Source organism: Stylophora pistillata, chromosome 4 (genome assembly GCF_964205215.1).
Source record: "Stylophora pistillata chromosome 4, jaStyPist1.2, whole genome shotgun sequence".
Classification (NCBI taxonomy): domain Eukaryota; kingdom Metazoa; phylum Cnidaria; class Anthozoa; order Scleractinia; family Pocilloporidae; genus Stylophora; species Stylophora pistillata.
The window spans coordinates 43,930,206-43,949,636 of NC_142522.1; the positions used below are offsets into that span (position 1 = coordinate 43,930,206).

General features: G+C 41.3%; 4 protein-coding genes across 4 annotated transcripts; 2 read left to right on the top strand and 2 right to left on the bottom strand.

Annotated features, from left to right (window-relative positions):
* Nucleotides 1-6: 6 nt before the first annotated feature.
* Nucleotides 7-2,943, top strand: LOC148733919 (tachykinin-like peptides receptor 86C). The gene has a single exon (XM_088757389.1). The coding sequence runs from the start codon at nucleotides 1,288-1,290 to the stop codon at nucleotides 2,377-2,379; it is 1,092 nt and encodes a 363-aa protein (XP_088613515.1). The 5' UTR covers nucleotides 7-1,287; the 3' UTR covers nucleotides 2,380-2,943.
* A 3,273-nt stretch (nucleotides 2,944-6,216) lies between these two features.
* On the bottom strand, nucleotides 6,217-9,048 carry LOC148733920 (uncharacterized). The gene has a single exon (XM_088758053.1). The coding sequence runs from the start codon at nucleotides 9,046-9,048 to the stop codon at nucleotides 6,217-6,219; it is 2,832 nt and encodes a 943-aa protein (XP_088614179.1).
* Nucleotides 9,049-11,028, bottom strand: LOC148733921 (uncharacterized). Its single transcript, XM_088758054.1, has one exon. It carries the CDS (start codon nucleotides 11,026-11,028, stop codon nucleotides 9,049-9,051), a length of 1,980 nt encoding a protein of 659 aa, XP_088614180.1.
* Nucleotides 11,029-16,238: 5,210 nt separating this feature from the next.
* Nucleotides 16,239-18,238, top strand: LOC148733922 (tachykinin-like peptides receptor 86C). Its single transcript, XM_088757571.1, has one exon. It carries the CDS (start codon nucleotides 16,577-16,579, stop codon nucleotides 17,666-17,668), a length of 1,092 nt encoding a protein of 363 aa, XP_088613697.1. The 5' UTR covers nucleotides 16,239-16,576; the 3' UTR covers nucleotides 17,669-18,238.
* Nucleotides 18,239-19,431: the final 1,193 nt, after the last annotated feature.

Genomic DNA, 19,431 nt, shown 5'->3' on the forward strand with positions numbered 1-19,431 from the left:
GAGTGTTGTTTTGGAAGACTGAGAGTTTACAATAATCACAGACAAAATAGGATTGGTTTGATGAAATTCAAATCTGGATTTTTGTAAGTGTGGTTTAAAACAACTCCCAAGCCAAGAGACTAATTTTGGTTTCTTTCGATGTAAAAGACAGGAATTTGACTGATGATATTGATCTACCCTTGCAAATAACCCTAAGGCATTAAAATTGTGCCGTTCACTTTTGATCAAATGTGCAACGGTACTTCTTACGATACACTTGCAGTAACAAAAAAACATGTTAGCTCTGGGGAGCTTTGTGAGTGACGTGAAGAAAGGCCGAAGTGCTTCTCTGTTTTTGAATAGGCTGACGGCTGGTGCTCTCAGCCAATTGTCACATATGTGTTTAAAAAGCAGATGCATATTTTCCGCTTTGAGTTGTCTCTACAGAGTAAACCTCTATTTAGTTTTAAAAAATCAATATGCCGATTGAAAGGAAATTTTTATGTCGCAACCTATCCGAAGTGAATTTTGCTTAAAGCTCTAGATGCGTCGTAATCGATATTTCGCGTGAGTTTTTCTCCCTAAAAACACTAAATGAAAAGGCTGCACAGCGCAGATTTTAGTTATAATTGAATGGCAGACAGCTCAGAATTGAGCTTTATCCCTGTATATCGGTTGGATATCTTTAATAACTTACCACCATGACTTCTTCTGACAATGTTTTCAGGGTTATTTATACCTCACAAATGTATTTCGGGAATCACTGGGAGTTGCGATGTTTGTTTGATTTAAAACTGTTGCATTGATTTTGGCCCTGTACCAGCTGAGTTTTGTAATATCCGCGCGTCGTTCTCGGAGAGATCTTTGACAATAGCAGGTTTTATAATTTATCATTGAATCGTCATTCATTTGTCACTAGTCTGAAAATTTGGCGTGATTTGTGTTATTCAATACTCAAGAAAGAAGTCGTCGGGGAAAATATTTAAAAAGTCTTACTTGTAGTGATGATCATCAACAAATGTATATCGAGGTACGAGATACAAGATACGAGTACAGCAATAACAAATTTATTTATAATTAAACCAAATTGAATTTCGTCATATGCATTCATCTATTCACGGCGGGGTTTAAAATTTGAAGCGGTTTGTCACGTTCAACATCAACAAAACAGTCGAGAGTAAGACTGGGGGAAAGTCTTACTCTCGACTGTTTCTCACTATAATATCTTTTTTATGCTTATCTCTCTCGCAGTTAAGGTGTCAACAACGAGGACAAGAAACACAACAAGTGCAGGAAGACGAGGAAATAATGCAGTTCATCAACGATACGAACATCACAAACGCAACCGAGCCCTCCACCGTGGAATCTATTACGTGGATAGAACAGTACGAAGAAACAAAAGCTCTCTACATTTTCCGTGTGACCCTCTTCTCCGTGATCATCTCAGCCAGTTTAATCGGCAACTCCATGGTTTGTTATGCTGTGTGGAGCATACCTTCTCGTAAGCCTCTATCCTACCATCTTGTCGCTAACATGGCCTTAGCGGAAGTCCTAAGTAGCGTCTGTTTGGCCGTCATGTTTGCGAGCTGGCAGAATCCGACGGACGCCGTTCTTCAAGAGGCCGCCTGCGTTTTGAATACATTCCAAGTGATTGCTCTTCTCGTTGTGACCTACTCACTGGCTGCCATCGCTTTCTATCGTTACAGATTCATTGTAAACCCACTTCCACGTGGACCATCAGTTAAGAAGATCATAATTCTAACCATAGCTGGGCTGTGGCTGTTGTCATTTGCAATCGCCTGTCCCTTTTTCATCGGTCTCAGGTTTAGAAATGGCAGATGCATCGAGTTGCCTATTACAAACAACGAGTATTATGCGATTATTAGATTCATCTTGAATTACGCTTTACCTTATGTGGTAATGCTGGCATCTTACGGAGCAGTGGCGTGGAACTTGAAGAGGCGGATTGTGCAGATTAACCAAAGAAAGCGGACCTCGACTGCCGAATCGTCTTTTGTTGTTCAAATCGAAGATCAAATGGAGCTACAAGATTTGGGAGAGGATGCGAGAATGAAGGAACAAAGGAGTGTTGTGCTCGACAAGAATAACCGAAGAGACAATAAACCCGAAAATACAGACCCAGAGAAAGATTTGCTTAAGATGATTTTTGCGCTCATTATTATTTTTGTTGTTTGTTATTTTCCGTATCAAGCTCATTATGTGTGGGAAAGGGTTTTCAAGATCAATGCGTATCAATTTCGCCATCATCAACTCTTAATGGATTATAATTTTATTTTGATTTGCCTACCCAGCGCATTACATCCTTTGTGTTATGGAACAATGAACAGATTCTTTGCTAAGGTATTCTCAAAAATCATTCTCTGTAGATCTTATGAGTAATGTGTATCTCAAGTCGTAAGTAGGACATTGGATACGGTTACTCATTTTTAAATAGAACTCAGTAAATGTCCGGGACTTGTCAAAGTGGCGCTGCAAATGCCGTCTGGCAGCCATCTTGGACTCGAAAGAAGTAATCATGTCAGAATATTTCTTAAATACAATTTACACATAGTTAATCGAGGGGAATACACCCAGTCCAAATCATGAGAAAAGTGTAAAATTGAAACCTCCAATTACGTACTGCTCTGTATTCAACACTAAGTTATACTGACGATCGTTTTCAGCACGCACGGATTAAAGCAAACCAGCCTTTCCGATTGCCATCTCAAATAACGACTTCTTGCCGCCAAATGCATTTCGTATAAACGCTCTTCAGAATTACTATATCTCATGCGTGGCCATGGTTGTAAATACGTTCGCCTTTCATAAGGAAAATTACTAAGACTAGAAAACTTAGAGATCATTTTCTGTTTACTCAGTTCGTTGAGCGAAGTTTGTTAGATGATTTATAATTTCAACCATTGTATGTAGAAATAAAGCTGATTAAAGGGTTTTAAAATGTAATCAGCGACTGTAAGAGTTCTCTGGAATACGTTAGGGAAACATTCGGAGAGTTTTTCCGGAAGGGTTAGAACATTAAAAAATGCATGTATAGAACTGATTCTGAGGGAAAAAGAAATACAATTGAATCCTGATGAGGCGAAAGAGGTTCTAATTATCGGGCGTAGGGAAAAAAATTATCAGAAATTTGAATAAATGGTATTTATTTTATTTTTTAATCAGCACATTACACATTTTGATAAAAATTATCCGCAGAGATGTCGGGTTAAATACACGTTTCAGCAAGCCGCCAAACCAGCGCCTGGTTCGCGTCTGCAATACAATTCACGTCAGTGAGAGCACTCGCGCGTCAATACTCTCCCAATTATGGGAGACGAATCTGCGTTGGACAGGAAGGGGCAAAACTTCGAGAACAATGTAAAAAGCGCATAGGATCATAAAAAACTGGTGTAATTACGTTTAATGCTGAGCGTTAGTCGATGTGTTTTAAAGATCTTCAGGCCCACAGACATGGTGACGATCAGAAGTCAAAACACATAGTTTGCGGCTGATAGGGCTAAAGAATAATAGGGTCTAATATGAAAGGAAGAAATGGAAGAATGTTCCTTCAGACATCTCTTAGATGCTCCTTCAGTCGGTAAACATTACATATTCATCAGATTCAATTGCAAATTTTTGAACAAATATCAAAGTACAGACTGTATATGGATGACATTTCTACAGGTTCGAACAAATAACGGAACTGAGTTGTACGGTCATGAAATTGCCTGAGTACGTGTTCTTTCGACAATTTAAGATGATCACTGATTCTTTTAATGGAAATAACAGGAGTAAAAACGCATTGATCTCGACAATAATATGATAACCGTCATCAAAAAGGGCTGTTCAATTTCAATTAGAATGTGCAGAGGCGTTTCCTAGGATACGAGCGTGGGTGAAAGGCATCATGACACTTTCATTAGTTATGAGTGAGTTGTGCGAGTAATAAGTTGATAGGCGGCTTTTCCAGTGGCTGTAAGCAGTTGAGGAGCTTTATCTTAGTGCAAATTCCCGATTTAAAAGATTTCCGCTGTCGCGTTTTCACAGTCCACATGCGTAAGATTGCGTTTAAAAAAATTACGCACGTTGAAATGAACGTTGACTAAACGTTCCCATAATTCCGCTTAGAGGTTCTTTTCAAGACGTTTACGTGCGTATCACGCACGTGGCAATCTTGGGGGCGTAGAGTTTAACAGCTTTCAACTTTTACGACCGTGAGACCGTTTTTCGCACGTGTTTTTTACGCAGCAGTGGAAATTGCTTACGTGGGCTTTCTTTACACGCGTTTTACTTACGGGAAAACTTATGCAACACCGAAAACACACCCTTATTACTCTGGTAGCACTTGAACGGCTTTTGAGGAAGTAAAATTGGTTAAAAGCTCTTGTTAAGTTAAGTGAAAATCTGCTGGAAAGGCCGGCGAAAATTGAGTAGCAGATAGTATCCTGAATATTCAGAATGATTTCAACTTCCTCTATTGTTAACACGGTATCTTTAAACCACAAAATTGTTTGAAAGATTGACTGAGTTTGCCGAAAAAAATTCGGCGTTTGCAGAAAGTTTCGATTCTAAGTTGTCTGTTGTTGTGTAGACAAGCTGTGTTTGCACAGTGATTCACAGAGAAATTTTCCCGCGCGGTCGTTTGACAAGACCAGCTTTTTAAGAACAGTTTTTTCGTGCCCTTTGATTGCCGCGCTGGTTTTTCGATACTAACAAAGAGGCAGAAAGGACATTTTTTAAAATAAAAAAAGAATCTTTACACGACGGTTGATCACATACGTTTTCGCTTAAAGGGTTCCTAGACTCTTCCTACTTGAGCTGAAAGATAATGCTTTTTAAATCTTTCTCCATATTAGCAGCAAGTTTTGATATCTTCTTATCGTGCTTTCGCAAAGATTGATTCGATGAAGGAGATAGCATCCTCATAAGAAACAAGCGTCATGAAAATGAATGAAACGAACTAAAGTATGGCTGGTTTAGCTTCTAAGTTTTCTAGGCTTCAATTTACCACTTTTTTCTTCTAATAACATTTCATCCTATGAGTTGTTGCAAATCTATCTTACTGCAAAATTTTGCTTTAATACGCACGTTATTTATAGCACAGCTGTACTCGTAACAGTATATATACTCCACAGGACTGTTTTAGAGAAATATAAAATTTGACATCTCTTCTGTAGCAGTACTGTCAAAGTCTCATTTCGCTCGACTAAAGTTAAAAAAATTGAAATATTTATTTAATGGAATGATACTACTGAAATAGGCTCAGCTAAGGTTAAAAAATTGAAATACTCATTTATTGGAATGATACGAAGAAAGGTCGAAGTTGATGCCAACTGGAAAGCATACTAACCTAAGCAATAATTCACCACCGAAATAAGACATTAAATAATTGAATTCATAAAATGATTACGACGGTCAGAAGGATAAAAATGGAGCCAACGAGAACGTGGGAAAACGGGAATGACCAATCAGCGATTTGTTTTTTAATATCTAAAGGCTGATAGTTTCCAAAGAAACTGTTTGGGGCTGCGTTGGTGGGGGTAACGAAATAATTTGGATATATCAACAAAGTTGAAATGGTACATTGGCCACCGTAATGTGTTGTTTATTTCACAGAAACATTTGCCGGAGTCGAAAACTCGACTCGCCAGTAAAGGAGAGGTTTTCTGCAAACAGAAAACACGCTTAAAACAAACGAAATTACAACATTAACAACTGAAATGAAAACTCACCGACTGTTCGAGCTTAGGGTTTTCAAACAATGGCAATAAAACAGCAACCAAACATTCTCGAAAATGAACGTGACGATTTTTCCTCTCAAAAGCACATGGGAGATTGCCCGGATGTTTACGTGAACATAGGCCCGCAATGGGAGTTACACCGGCCCCTAAATAAAATTTACACAAACTATTTCATTTACAAAGGCTATCTGCGACCAGTGCGATTTAACGTGAAATAACGCGAAGCTACTCAATACAAGCAATATAAACTAACTGACCACATCTTAGATCAATGTCATCAGGTGCCGGCGTAAATACACCTAATTATTTTGTCGTCCATATAGATCCACACCAGTTCAAAATATGTTGCAAATGTCAAATGCCAGGCCATTGTAGTCTATAAGGTTAGATCAGAGTCTGCGTCAAATAAAACTTTGTAACGCTGCACAGACACGTCCATAACGTCAAGGTGCTACATGAAAGTGTAATCGAAGAATCACCGGATGATTCTAACTAACTAGGAATTTGACAATTCAAGACGACACAGCTTCGTAATTGGTCGTACGAGGGTACTCACTGTCGTTTTCACCTCCCTCTGTCTTTGGCGCTTCGCGCGGGTCATGACGGTGGAACTGGTCCTAACTCTTGCAGAACGCACAAGCCCATCTTCACTAGGAAAGACTTCAATGATTCGCGCGAGTGGCCACTGTCCTCTGAGAAAGTTTTTGTCAGCTAACAGAACGACATCTCCCACTTTCAGATTCTCCTTTGCTTCATTCCACTTCTTTCGTTCTTGAAGGGTCGGGAGGTATTCACTAATCCACCGTTTCCAGAAGAGATTTGACAAGTACTGCGCTTGTCTCCACTGGCGTTGACAGTAAAGATCTTCTTTGTCGAAAATTCCTGGGGGCAAACTGGAACATGGTCGCAAGTTTAGAAGATGGTTTGGGGTCAACGGTTCTTCATCCATAACGTCATTACTGTTTCGCGTCAAGGGTCTACTGTTGAGGATGTTAGTCGCTTCAGTCAGCACGGTGTGAAGCACTTCGTCACAGACCACTTGTTCCTTCAATAGGGCCTTCAAGATTTGACGTACGGACCTGATCATTCTTTCCCATGCTCCTCCCATGTGGCTTGCCCCAGGTGGATTGAAGATCCACTGAATTCCTCTTTGAGCACAGAATCCATCGATCCTTTGCTGATTCCATTCTTCAATCGATTCTTTCAACTCCTTGTCTGCTTTAGTTAAGTTCGTTCCACAGTCGCTCCTGATTTCCTCGGGACATCCTCTCAGGCAAATGAATCTCCTCAATGCATTGATCATAGAATCTGTATTCAAGGTATTTGCAACCTCAATGTGTATGGCACGGACTGACAAGCACGTGAAAATACATCCATATCTCTTGACTCTACTTCTTTTCTGCTTTACTTCTATGGGGCCAAAAAGATCCACCCCGACATATGTGAATGGAGGTTTATGTGGGGTGATCCTGTCTTCAGGTAACTTTGCCATGAACTGCTCTCCGGTGGGTGCCTTTCGTTTTTGGCAATCAACACACTTTCTCAATACACGTCGTACTGCAAAGCGTCCCTTTATGACCCAAAACCTTTCTCTCAGTGATGATAGCACAGATTCCTGGCCCATATGGCCCACATTCGCGTGGTTGTGCCGAATAATTAGTTCTGTCACATGGTGATTATTGGGTAGAATGTAAGGATACTTCAAATCTTCGTTTACAGGAGCACTCTCTAGTCTTCCACCAACTGCCAGCAACCCGTTTCTCAACTTAGGATTCAATTGGAATATCGAGGCGCCCTCCCTCTTTAGTGCCTTCTTCATCAACCGTTTGTTTGCGCCAGGCGGGATGTTACTGAGTGCCTCAAAAACCTTTGGAAAGGTAGCTTTCTGGACCTGACGAACAATTTCCTCTTCAGCCTTTTGCAGCTCGAGTGCGGTTAGTTTTCCAACTATGTTTCCTGAACTAATTAGAGGAGATGCATCGTATACTTCCTGCTTGCAAACTTTGCTCTGGAGAAACTTCTTGTAGCGTAAAATCCACGCAAACGCTTTCTTCAATTTCCACCATGAAGAGTAGTAATGTATCAAACTTCTTATTGAATCTTGTACAGCAACAGTGGTGTAGATTCGGCTTTCCTTTCTTACTTCGGGATCGCTATCTTTCAAGGGGGGCACCTCAATGGTTGCTGGCCAACAGGATTCTTCTTCCCAAAGGAACGCTGGACCATTTAACCACCGCTTGTTCTTGATCATCTCGTCAAGCCTCAAGCCTTTGGATGCATCGTCTGCTGGATTCTCATCTCGGTTGACGTATCTCCAATCTGAGGTGGATGATATGCTACGGATCATTGTAAGGCGATTCGACTCAAAGGTGTGAAACCGCTTGGTGTCATTTTTAAGGCATTTCAATACGGTAGTAGAGTCCGTCCAGTACTTCACTTGATCTATCTTGATTTCCACTTCTCGACTTATGATCTGGTACAGCCTAACTGAGATAACTGCTGCTGATAATTCTAACCTTGGAATCGTGATTTCGTGGATGGGGGCCAGCCGTGCCTTTCCCATTACAAAGCTGCAATGGATGTTGTCGAAAACGTCAACAAGGCGTAGATAGGCTACTGCTCCATACCCTACACGAGATCCATCTGAGAAAATGTGCAACTGAACATTCTTTGTTTCGCCAAAGTTCTTCGGCTTAAAACATCGTTCGAAATGGAATGCTTGCAATTTTGGAAGGTCTTCTAGCCAGTGTAACCACTGAACCCTTTCTTGTTCACCAATGACACCGTCCCATCCCACCTTCTTCCGACAAAGTTCTTGTAGTAATAGCTTGGCCTTCATTATGAAGGGGGAGATAAAACCAAGTGGATCAAATAATGAACTGACAACTGACAACACTCCACGTCTAGTCATTGGCTTCTCTTCCAGTAATCGCTGAATTTTGGCTGACACCTCCCAGATGAATTTGTCAGTCTCTACATTCCATTTCAAACCGAGCGCACACGCTGTGGGCAAATCTTCTATGTCCAAGTTGACCACTGAACTTGCTCTTTCAGATTGTGGTATTTCAGCCAACACCTTCCGGTCATTGCTAAGCCATTTTGTTAACCTGAAGCCACCTTTCGCCAGCAATTCTCTTAGTTGTGAAGACAGCCTTATTGCAATCTCTGGTGAATTTACAGACTTCATCAAATCGTCGACATACATGTTTTTCTTCACGGTTTGAACTGTCACAGGGTCGAATTCTGATTGATAAATCGATGCTGTTTTCTTGAGGCAAAGGTTTGCACAAGATGGAGAAGAGGTCGCCCCAAATAGATGTTTCACCATTCAGTACTCTCGCGGTTCCTCGTTCAAGTCTCCATTGGGCCACCATAAGAATCTCAACGCATCCCGGTCCTTGGGCTCGACGTAAACTTGATGAAACATGGCCTCAATGTCGGCTGCGATGGCGATAGATTCTTGGCGAAATCTGATCAATACTCCTACTAAAGGATTTGCCAAGTCAGGGCCTTGTAATAATTGCTGATTAAGGGAGGTTCCATGATACTTTGCACCACAATCGAAGACCACTCTTACTTTTCCTGGTTTCAACGGATGGGTCACAGGATGGTGCGGAAGGTACCAAACTGGTCGATCTTTCACGTCTAACTCTTCCCTTCGAACTCTCTGGGCATGCCCACTAACTATGTACTCTTGCATCGTACTTCGGTACTTCGTGAGCAACTCTCCATCTTTAAGCAGTCGTTTCTTCAGAAGTTGTAACCTTTGTTCCGCCATTGGTTTATTGTTGGGGAGATAAGGCAATTCTTCCCGCCATGGCAGAGCAACTTGAAAGTGGTCACCCACTCTTTGTAGGGATTGTTCCATCTTGTCTAAGGCTTTGTTGTCTTCAATGGATGGCGGGGTATCTATTCCAACGGAAGAGTCACCAAAATCTGTTTTCCAAAGTCGCTCGAGTTGGCGATGTAAGAATTCATCATCAGTATGGTGTTTAACATTAAACGGCTCAGTGTTGGCGTGGTCTCCCCTTTGCCTCCACTGACTTTCCTTCGTGCGGACAAAATTCACTGAGCAACCGTGATCCCCTTTCTGACCCTCCATTGGACCCATCACTGTCCACCCCAAGCTGTATCGGATAGCTATCGGCTCATCGTGGTCACCAGATTTACATTCAAGTGGAAGGAACAGGCCAGGATTCTCTTTGAGCCCGATCAATAGCAAGACTTCTCCATATTCTAGCACTGGAATGTCAATGTCTCGAAGATGAGGCCACCTAGTAAGGTCTTCTGTCTTCGCTATACAACTTGTAGAAATTGGCATATCATTGACTGTTTTCACATTCAACAATTCGACAGTAACTGATTCATCCAAGGACTTCACCACCAAATCTACAAGGCAACCTTCCACCTGGGCTGAACCCGTCATTCCAGTCAATGTGAAACTAAGTCTATTTCCATTAAGCTTAAGTTCCTTTGCCAGCCTTTCATGGCACAGTGTCACCTCCGAACCATTGTCAAGCAGAGCATACGTTTCGACCATCCTGTCGCTACCCTTTCCTTGAACTTTGACAGGCAGGATCCCAAGACAAACTCGGTTTTCTCCGGCCCCAGTGGCCGCTACAGTTACTTCTCTATCATTCCCGGCCCCAGTAACATTAGGAAGCAAAGCATTTTCTTGTCTTGCTCGCGATTGTTGTTCAGCATCAGCATTAGCTTCTCCTCCGGTTCCTGTAGTGTGACGATGCATTAGAGTGTGGTGGTTACCTCCACAACTAGACTTCTGGCACTTGAAATTCACTTTGGGGCACTTCTTAGCTATGTGTCCCTTTACAAGACATTTGTTACAAAGTCCACCTTGTTGCACAACTTTCCTTTTCTCTCCATATGTGAAACCTTTGAACCTTTCGCACCTCCAAATTTCATGTCGCTCGGAACAAACCAGACAAGGAGCTTGATTCTTTACGAAATCTGGCCCTCTCTTGTTTTCATTCTGACGACCACTGGTTGATCCAGTTCCAGTCAAGAACGTTGATGAGCGGAGGTGAGGTTTGCTCTGATTCCCCTGACTCCTTCCGAGAATTGTTTCTTTAGAGGGTTCAGAGTTCATGTCGTGTCCGAATTCATTGTCCACCAACTTGGCTCGTTCTTTGATAAATTTTACAAAATCTCCAAACTTAGGTCTACGATCTGATACTATAATTTTCCCAGCGCACTCGGTCCATTTTGCTCGGAGGAACATTGGCAACTTTTTGGTTAGCTCTCTCAAAGTGTTCATGTGATTAAGGTCAGCTACATATTCAGTTCCCATTCCAGTCAAGGTTCGATCAGCAGTGTCTAAGTGTCTACTAAATTCTAATAAGGAAGGTCCATCCACATTCTTCAGCCTAGGTAAACGTAGCAATTTCTTAATTTGCGCATCTGCAATTACGTGCGGTTTTCCGAAGTTCTCGCGTAATGTTTCTTTCGCCACTCGATAACCATCAGAAACTGGTAAATTCTCACAGCTCTCGACCGCTTCTCTTGCCTTTCCAGTGCAGTGTTAGATCAGTAGTTGGAGACGCCTAGAGTCGTCAGGGTTGTCCTGTTCCAAATAAGTTTCGAAGTTGTGAATAAATGACACATATCTAAGTGGGTTTCCATCAAACTTGAGGTATTCGACTTTTGGCGAGGTAACCACTTGCCTCAGTGCCTTCACCATTTCCCTTCCACTGTCAAAGTGCTGTACCTGGTGTGCTGGTGTTGTGTTACACGTCACATTTTGTGATGTCTGGGCTCGCGGCATTTGCCAAACAGAAGACCACGATTCTCTGACGGGTTGTTCATACAGTGCTTCTGAAGACTTAATACTGGGTACTACAGAATCAACAAACAAGGGTTTCGAATCCCCACTTGGCAAGCGGGAAGTAGTGTGCTGCAATTCCCAGGGCTGAAACACAGGTACTGTTAACGAACTTATGATTGTGTTACTTGTAGGTGTCACAGATGATGTAACGCCACCAACAGTTCCAGAGGCAGGATTGTCCAAGGAGGATGTAAATCTAAGTTGTTTGGAACTTGACAGATGAGAGACTGGTTGTAAGGTCGCGTAACCATTTGGCTGAGCTGAGTTACACGATGAGGCAGGAACGACGAGGGCTTCCCGTTTGGGGTGTGGCAGAAATGATCCAGATACTGTTTCATTTAAATAATTAGTCGTAGACAGAGATGGAATAGTAGAAACTTGTGGTTTGGGGGATGGTGTTCGATTCATTGTAAAGGGCTCTAAAGTACCCTTTAGTTCGGTCACACCTTGTAATTTAGGTGGCTGACAATGTTCCCTTTCATGACTAATTGATAATTCCATGTCTCTTCCTTCTTCTCCTGTTTCTTCTTCATAAATTTTTAATGACATAGCAGCCTTTTCTGCCTCCATTTCGGCTTCCATTGACTCTCTTTTCCTTCGAATCTCTTGTTCTTCTTCGTCCAATCGCTGGCGAATTTTCAATTGGCGGACCTTAAGCTGAGCTAAAGCAAGAGCTTCTCTTTTTCGGGACACCGTACTCGAAGATGTCTTTGAACTCGATTTGGAAGCTTTACTGCCCGGGCCTTTACGTCTTAAGCTTGAAAATACACTGCTGTGCTGATACTCGGGTCGCCACCATTTTACAGCGGTATCGAGATTTAATTTTCGCTCCATTTGCTCCTTATAACCTTTCTCAGCCTTTTCCAACGCCGAACCGTCAACACCAACAACCAAACACTTGCAGTATTTATCATGAGCATCCACAAATTTAATCCATCCATCGTTAAAATTTTCCATTTCCCTTGAGATTTCGTCCTGGGTTCCGCCGTTTTCCATCAAACGGGTAATTTCGTTGTATATTCTGGTCAGATTTCCAACATAGCCGGAGCGCGAATTGTTTAGAGCGCGTTTCTTCTCGTTCAAATATCCCTCGACGTCTTCAACATCGTTACGCGAGTTAACTTGAATGTTTCCTGTGCCGTTTTCTTCTTCCATTTCCATCGAACCGCCCAACGCGGTCATGTGTGTACGATCACTCGCTTGTTGATGCGAAGAATTCAAATGTAGCTCAAGGTCATCTTCCATAATTCCAAATTCGAAGTGTTCCAACCGAACAATATACCCGAAACAAAATTACGATGCCTCCACCACTTCCAAATCCTCTTATGGAACAAGTTAAACCTCTAAACTCCACGACCAATTCGTAGAAACGCGACAAAAACATAGGCAATTTTTTGGTCAGAAGTTCTTTTCAGACTAATGACCAACCAGGCACTTTTAAATGCGCTCGTGCACGATGCAAAACGTGTCCTTTGATTCACAACATTGATAAAATATCGGGACCTAAACGATCCATTAAGATCACCGATCACTTCGCGTGCACCTCCGCCAATGTAATCTATTGCATAACATGCACTTATTGCAAAAAGATATACATCGGCGAAACAGGCAGAAGACTAGGTGACCGATTCTGAGAACACCTTCGAGACGTGGAAAAGAATGACAAGGACACATCGAAACCAGTCGCGAGACATTTTAATTTACCTAATCATTCTAAGCAACATATGGCAATCTGCGGTCTTTCCTTGCACTTAGGTGGCACGGAAAGCCGTAAAAATCTTGAACAAAAGCTCATCTTTCAAACCGGCAGTCTAAATCCCACAGGGATCAACGAACGCTTTTCATTCCACTAATCTATTCATGTTTTTCTCGTTGCCATGCTCCCACCAATAACGTAGCTCCATTTTCTGCCTTTAAAAGCACACACAACCCACAATTCCTCTATTCGCTCCGACGAAGGGCTAACGCTCGAAACGTCAGCTTTATTAATCATTACGGTGGCCAATTTACCATTTCAACTTTGTTGATATATCCAAATTGTTTCCCAGTTTAGCTGCGCGGGAAACACATGTTGCGGAAACAAATTTTGTTCCTCGGAAACAAAAATTGTTTTTGCCTGCAGACAAAAACATTTTTGTTTCCCGGACACAAATTTTGCGTTCGAATCATATGTTTTCCAGTTTGGCCACGACGAAAACAATGTTGATTAATTTCCAGTGCCGCTCGCACATTGAAAAATGTTTCATAGCAACAGCGAGCAGACAACAATTAAAATGGCTTACTGCGAAGAAATTCAAGCAAGTCACGCTCAAAGAAAGAGAAAGGAATTGGAAAGATGAAGAAATTGAAATGCTAGTTACGCTGTATGAGGAAAGGCCTTGTCTCTGGGACGTGCGTCATAAGGACTACATGAACAGGGACAGTAAGGAGGTGGCGTATTCGCAAATCGATCTACTGATGACAAAAAAATATGATATCAGCCGGGAGAATTACAAGAGGAAGTGAAAAATTATCAGGTCACAATTTATGAGGGAACAGGCCCTGGAAAGAAAAAGTCCGGTCAACAAACAAGCGATGTGTACCACTCCTCTTGGAAGTGGTACAAGAGGCTGAAGCTCCTTATTTTTGTGCAGAACGCCAGAAAGGGCTTTGACACAATGAAAATGTGAACATCCTTTGATCCCCAGACTTCCTTGAAGTCAGTTTATTCATACACGCATGCGTAGCTCATTTGTTTTCCGAAACAATGTTTCCTCGTTTAGCCACTAGGGCAGGAAAACATTTTGTTTGTTTTCCGCTAATTTAACCACCCCGGGAAACACAACAGGAAACAATGGTTCCGCAACAAAGTTTCCTAGTTTAGCTAAGTCCTTAGCACTTTGAGTTCAAGTGTCCTATGAATGCATTGGAGATGATCTTAAAACAAAATGGCGCCGATTAGTTTTTATCGCGTTTTACCCCAACTGGTAGTTGCGCAACCCGTATTTAGTGGTTAAGTGCGTCATTCCCCTTTGAAAATTGGTTAATAAGGGCTCCACTGTATATCTTTTTGTCAAGAATTAGTTTCGCATTTGATCGAGACGGATTAATATGACAAAAACAGTTGAATATTTATGGTAAATGTTATAGCTTTGATCATCCTAACTTTTTTTTTCCTAATGTCCTTGTGTATGGAGTGGAAACTTCTATGATGAACTGGTTAAGCCGCGGAAAAGTTGTCAGCTAGAGCTGTCAAGTGCAAAACCAACCTTTTAAACTAATGACGACTGAAACTCTACGCTTACACGAATTTACTACTTCCGCAACTGTACTTACGCCTACTTCTAGTTACTACTCCGCTACTGAGCTTGTCAGCATGTACACTCTTTAAGCTTCTGGTAAACATATTGAACTGGAAAAGTTGTCAGTAAGAGCTGTCGAGTGAAAAATCAACCTTTCAAAATCCTATCCGTAATGACGGGCGAGAAGCTAAGTACACACTGAGTAACAACTTCCTCTGCCACACTAGTAAATGTGTACAACTTCCGTAAAGGAAGTTGTCAAGACTAGAAACTCATGGATTACTTTTATTTCTCTAGGTAAATTAAGTTACAAAGATAAAAGGCCTTATCTTTTGTCGGCAGGACCTCCAGTTCTCTACTGAAATATTCAGTTAATCGTGCTTGGGAGATCATTTTCTGATAAACAAGTAGAAAGTTCTTGCGCCATCTTTACGAGATATAGTGAGTGTTGTTTTGGAAGACTGAGAGTTTACAATAACCGCAGACAAAATAGGATTGGTGTGATGAAATTCAAATCTGGATTTTTGTAAGTGTGGTTTAAAACAATTCCCAAGCCAAGAAACTAATTTTGACTTCTTTCTATGTAAAAGACAGGAATTTGACTGATGATATTGATCTACCCTTGCAAATAACCCTAAGGCATTAAAATTGTGCCGTTCACTTTTGATCAAATGTGCAACGGTACTTCTTAGGATACACGTGCAGTAACAAAAAAACATGTTAGCTCTGGGGAGCTTTGTGAGTGACGTGAAGAAAGGCCGAAGTGCTTCTCTGTTTTTTTAATAGGCTGACGGCTGGTGCTCTCAGCAAATTGTCACATGTGTGTTTAAAAAGCAGATGCATATTTTCCGCTTTGAGTTGTCTCTACAGAGTAAACTTCTCTTTAAGTTTTAAAAAATCAATATGCCGATTGAAAGGAAATTTTTATGTCGCAACCTATCCGAAGTGAATTTTGCTTAAAGCATTAGATGCGTCGTAATCGATATTTCGCGTGAGTTTTTCTCCCTTAAAACACTAAATGAAAAGGCTGCACCGCGCAGATTTTAGTTATAATTGAATGGCAGCCAGCTCAGAATTGAACTTTATCCCTATCTATCGGTTGGATATCTTTAATAATTTACCACCATGACTTCTTCTGACAATGTTTCCAGGGTTATTTATACCCCACGAATGTACTTCGGGAATCACTGGGAGTTGCGATGTTTGTGTGATTTAAAACTGTTGCATTGATTTTGGCCCTGTAGCAGCTGAGTTTGTAATATCCGCGCGTCGTTCTCGGAGAGATCTTTGACAATAGCAGGTTTTATAATTTATCATTGAATCGTCATTCCGAGTTGTCACTAGTCTGAAAATTTGGCGTGATTTGTGTTATTCAATACTCAAGAAAAGAAGTCGTCGGGGAAAATATTTAAAAAGTCTTACTTGTAGTGATGATAATCGACAAATGTATATCGAGGTACGAGATACAAGATACGAGGACAGCAATAACAAATTTATTTATAATTAAACCAAATTGAATTTCGTCATATGCATTCATCTATTCACGGCGGGGTTTAAAATTTGAAGCGGTTTGTCACGTTCAACATCAACAAAACAGTCGAGAGTAAGACTGGGGGAAAGTCTTACTCTCGACTGTTTCTCACTATAATATCTTTTTATGCTTATCTCTCTCGCAGTTAAGGTGTCAACAACGAGGACAAGAAGCACAATAAGTGCAGGAAGACGAGGAAGTAATGCAGTTCATCAACGATACGAACATCACAAACGCAACCGAGCCCTCCACCGTGGAATCTATTACGTGGATAGAACAGTACGAAGAAACAAAAGCTCTCTACATTTTCCGTGTGACTCTCTTCTCCGTGATCATCTCGGCCAGTTTAATCGGCAACTCCATGGTTTGTTATGCTGTGTGGAGCATACCTTCTCGGAAGCCTCTATCCTACCATCTTGTCGCTAACATGGCCTTCGCGGAAGTCCTAAGTAGCGTTTGTTTGGCCGTCATGTTTGCGAGCTGGCAGAATCCGACGGACGCCGTTCTTCAAGAGGCCGCCTGCGTTTTGAATACATTCCAAGTGATTGCTCTTCTCGTTGTGACCTACTCACTGGCTGCCATCGCTTTCTATCGTTACAGATTCATTGTAAACCCACTTCCACGTGGACCATCAGTTAAGAAGATCATAATTCTAACCATAGCTGGGCTGTGGCTGTTGTCATTTGCAATCGCCTGTCCCTTTTTCATCGGTCTCAGGTTTAGAAATGGCAGATGCATCGAGTTGCCTATTACAAACAACGAGTACTATGCGATTATTAGATTTATCTTGAATTACGCCTTACCTTATGTGATAATGCTGGCATCTTACGGAGCAGTGGCGTGGAACTTGAAGAGGCGGATTGTGCAGATTAACCAAAGAAAGCGGACCTCGACCGCCGAATCGTCTTGTGTTGTTCAAATCGAAGATCAAATGGAGCTACAAGATTTGGGAGAGGATGCGAGAATGAAGGAACAAAGGAGTGTCGTGCTCGACAAGAATAACCAAAGAGACAGTAAAACCGAAAATACAGACCCAGAGAAAGATTTGCTTAAGATGATTTTTGCGCTCATTATTATTTTTGTTGTTTGTTATTTTCCGTATCAAGCTCACTATGTGTGGGAAAGGGTTTTTAAGATCAATGCGTATCAATTTCGCCATCATCAACTCTTCATGGATTATAATTTTATTTTGATTTGCCTACCCAGTGCATTACATCCTTTGTGTTATGGAACAATGAACAGATTCTTTGCTAAGGTATTCTCAAAAATCATTCTCTGTAGATCTTATGAGTAATGTGTATCTCAAATCGTAAGTAGGACATTGGATACGCTTACTCATTTTTAAATAGGACTCAGTAAAAGTCCGGGACTTGTCAAAGTGGCGCTGCAAATGCCGTCTGGCAGCCATCTTGGACTCGAAAGAAGTAATTCTGTCAGAATATTTCTTAAATACAATTTACACATAGTTAATCGAGGGGAATACACCCATCCAAATCATAAGAAAAGTGTAAAATTGAAACCTCCAATTAAGTACTGCTCTGTATTCATCGATCAACACTAAGTTATAATGAGGATCGTTTTCAGCACGCACGGATTAAAGCAAACCGGCCTTTCCGATTGCCATCTTAAATAACGACTTCTTGCCGCCAAATGCATTTCGTATAAACGCTCTTCAGAATTACTATATCTCATGCGTGGCCTTGGTTGTAAATACGTTCGCCTTTCATAAGGAAAATTACTAAGACTAGAAAGCTTAGAGATCATTTTCTGTTCACTCAATTCGTTGAGCGAAGTTTGCCAGATGATTTATAGTTTCAACCATTGTATGTAGAAATAAAGCTGATTAAAGGGTTTTAAAATGTAATCAGCGACTGTAAGAGTTCTCTGGAATACTTTAGGGAAACATTCGGTGAGTTTTTCTGGAAGGGTTAGAACATTAAAAAGTGCATGTATAGAACTGATTCCGCAGAGATGTCGGGTTAAATACACGTTTCAGCAAGCAGCCAAACCAGCGCCTGGTTCGCGTCTGCATTACAATTCACGTCAGTGAGAGCACTCGCGCGTCAATACTCTCCCAATTATGGGAGACGAATCTGCGTTGGACAGCAGGGGACAAAACTTCGAGAACAATGTAAAAAGCGCATAGGATCATCATAAAAAAAAAACTGGTGTAAGTACTTTTAATGCTGAGCGTTAGTCGATGTGTTTTAAACATCTTCAGGCCCACAGACATGGTGACGATCAGAAGTCAAAACACATAGTTTGCGGCTGATAGGGCTAAAGAATAATAGGGTCTAATATGAAAGGAAGAAATGGGAGAATGTTCCTTCATACATCTCTTAGATGCTCCTTCAGTCGGTAAACATTACATATTCATCAGATTCAATTGCAAATTTTTGAACAAATATCAAAGTACAGACTGTATATGGATGACATTTCTACAAGCTCTAACAAATAACGGAACTGAGTTGTACGGTCATGAAATTGCCTGAGTACGTGTTCTTTCGGCAATTTAAGGTGATCACTGATTCTTTTAAAGGAAATAACAGGAGTAAAAACGCATTGATCTCAACAATAATATGATAACCGTCATCAAAAAGGGTTGTTCAATTTTAATTAGAATGTGCAGAGGCGTTTCCTAGGATACGAGCGTGGGTGAAAGGCATCATGACACTTTCATTAGCTATGAGTGAGTTGTGCGAGTAATAAGTTGATAGGCGCCTTTTCCAGTGGCTGTAAGCAGTTGAGGAGCTTTATCTTAGTGCAAATTCCCGATTTAAAAGATTTCCGCTGTCGCGTTTTCACAGTCCACATGCGTAAGATTGCGTTTAAAAAAAATTACGCACGTTGAAATGAACTTTGACTAAGCGTTCCCATAATTCCACTTCGAGGTTGTTTTCAAGACGTTTCCGTGCGTATTACGCACGTGGCAATCTTGGGGGCGTAGAGTTTAACAGCTTTTAACTTTTACGACCGTGACACCGTTTTTCGCACGCGTTTTTTACGCAGCAGTGAAAATTGCTTGCGTGGGCTTTCTTTACACGCGTTTTACTTACG

Bases quoted from the DNA above. Each gene is read 5' to 3' on its own strand.
- LOC148733920 (XM_088758053.1), bottom strand. From the start codon at position 9,048: ATGGTGAAACATCTATTTGGGGCGACCTCTTCTCCATCTTGTGCAAAC.
- LOC148733921 (XM_088758054.1), bottom strand. From the start codon at position 11,028: ATGGGAACTGAATATGTAGCTGACCTTAATCACATGAACACTTTGAGA.
- LOC148733922 (XM_088757571.1), top strand. From the start codon at position 16,577: ATGCAGTTCATCAACGATACGAACATCACAAACGCAACCGAGCCCTCC.
- LOC148733919 (XM_088757389.1), top strand. From the start codon at position 1,288: ATGCAGTTCATCAACGATACGAACATCACAAACGCAACCGAGCCCTCC.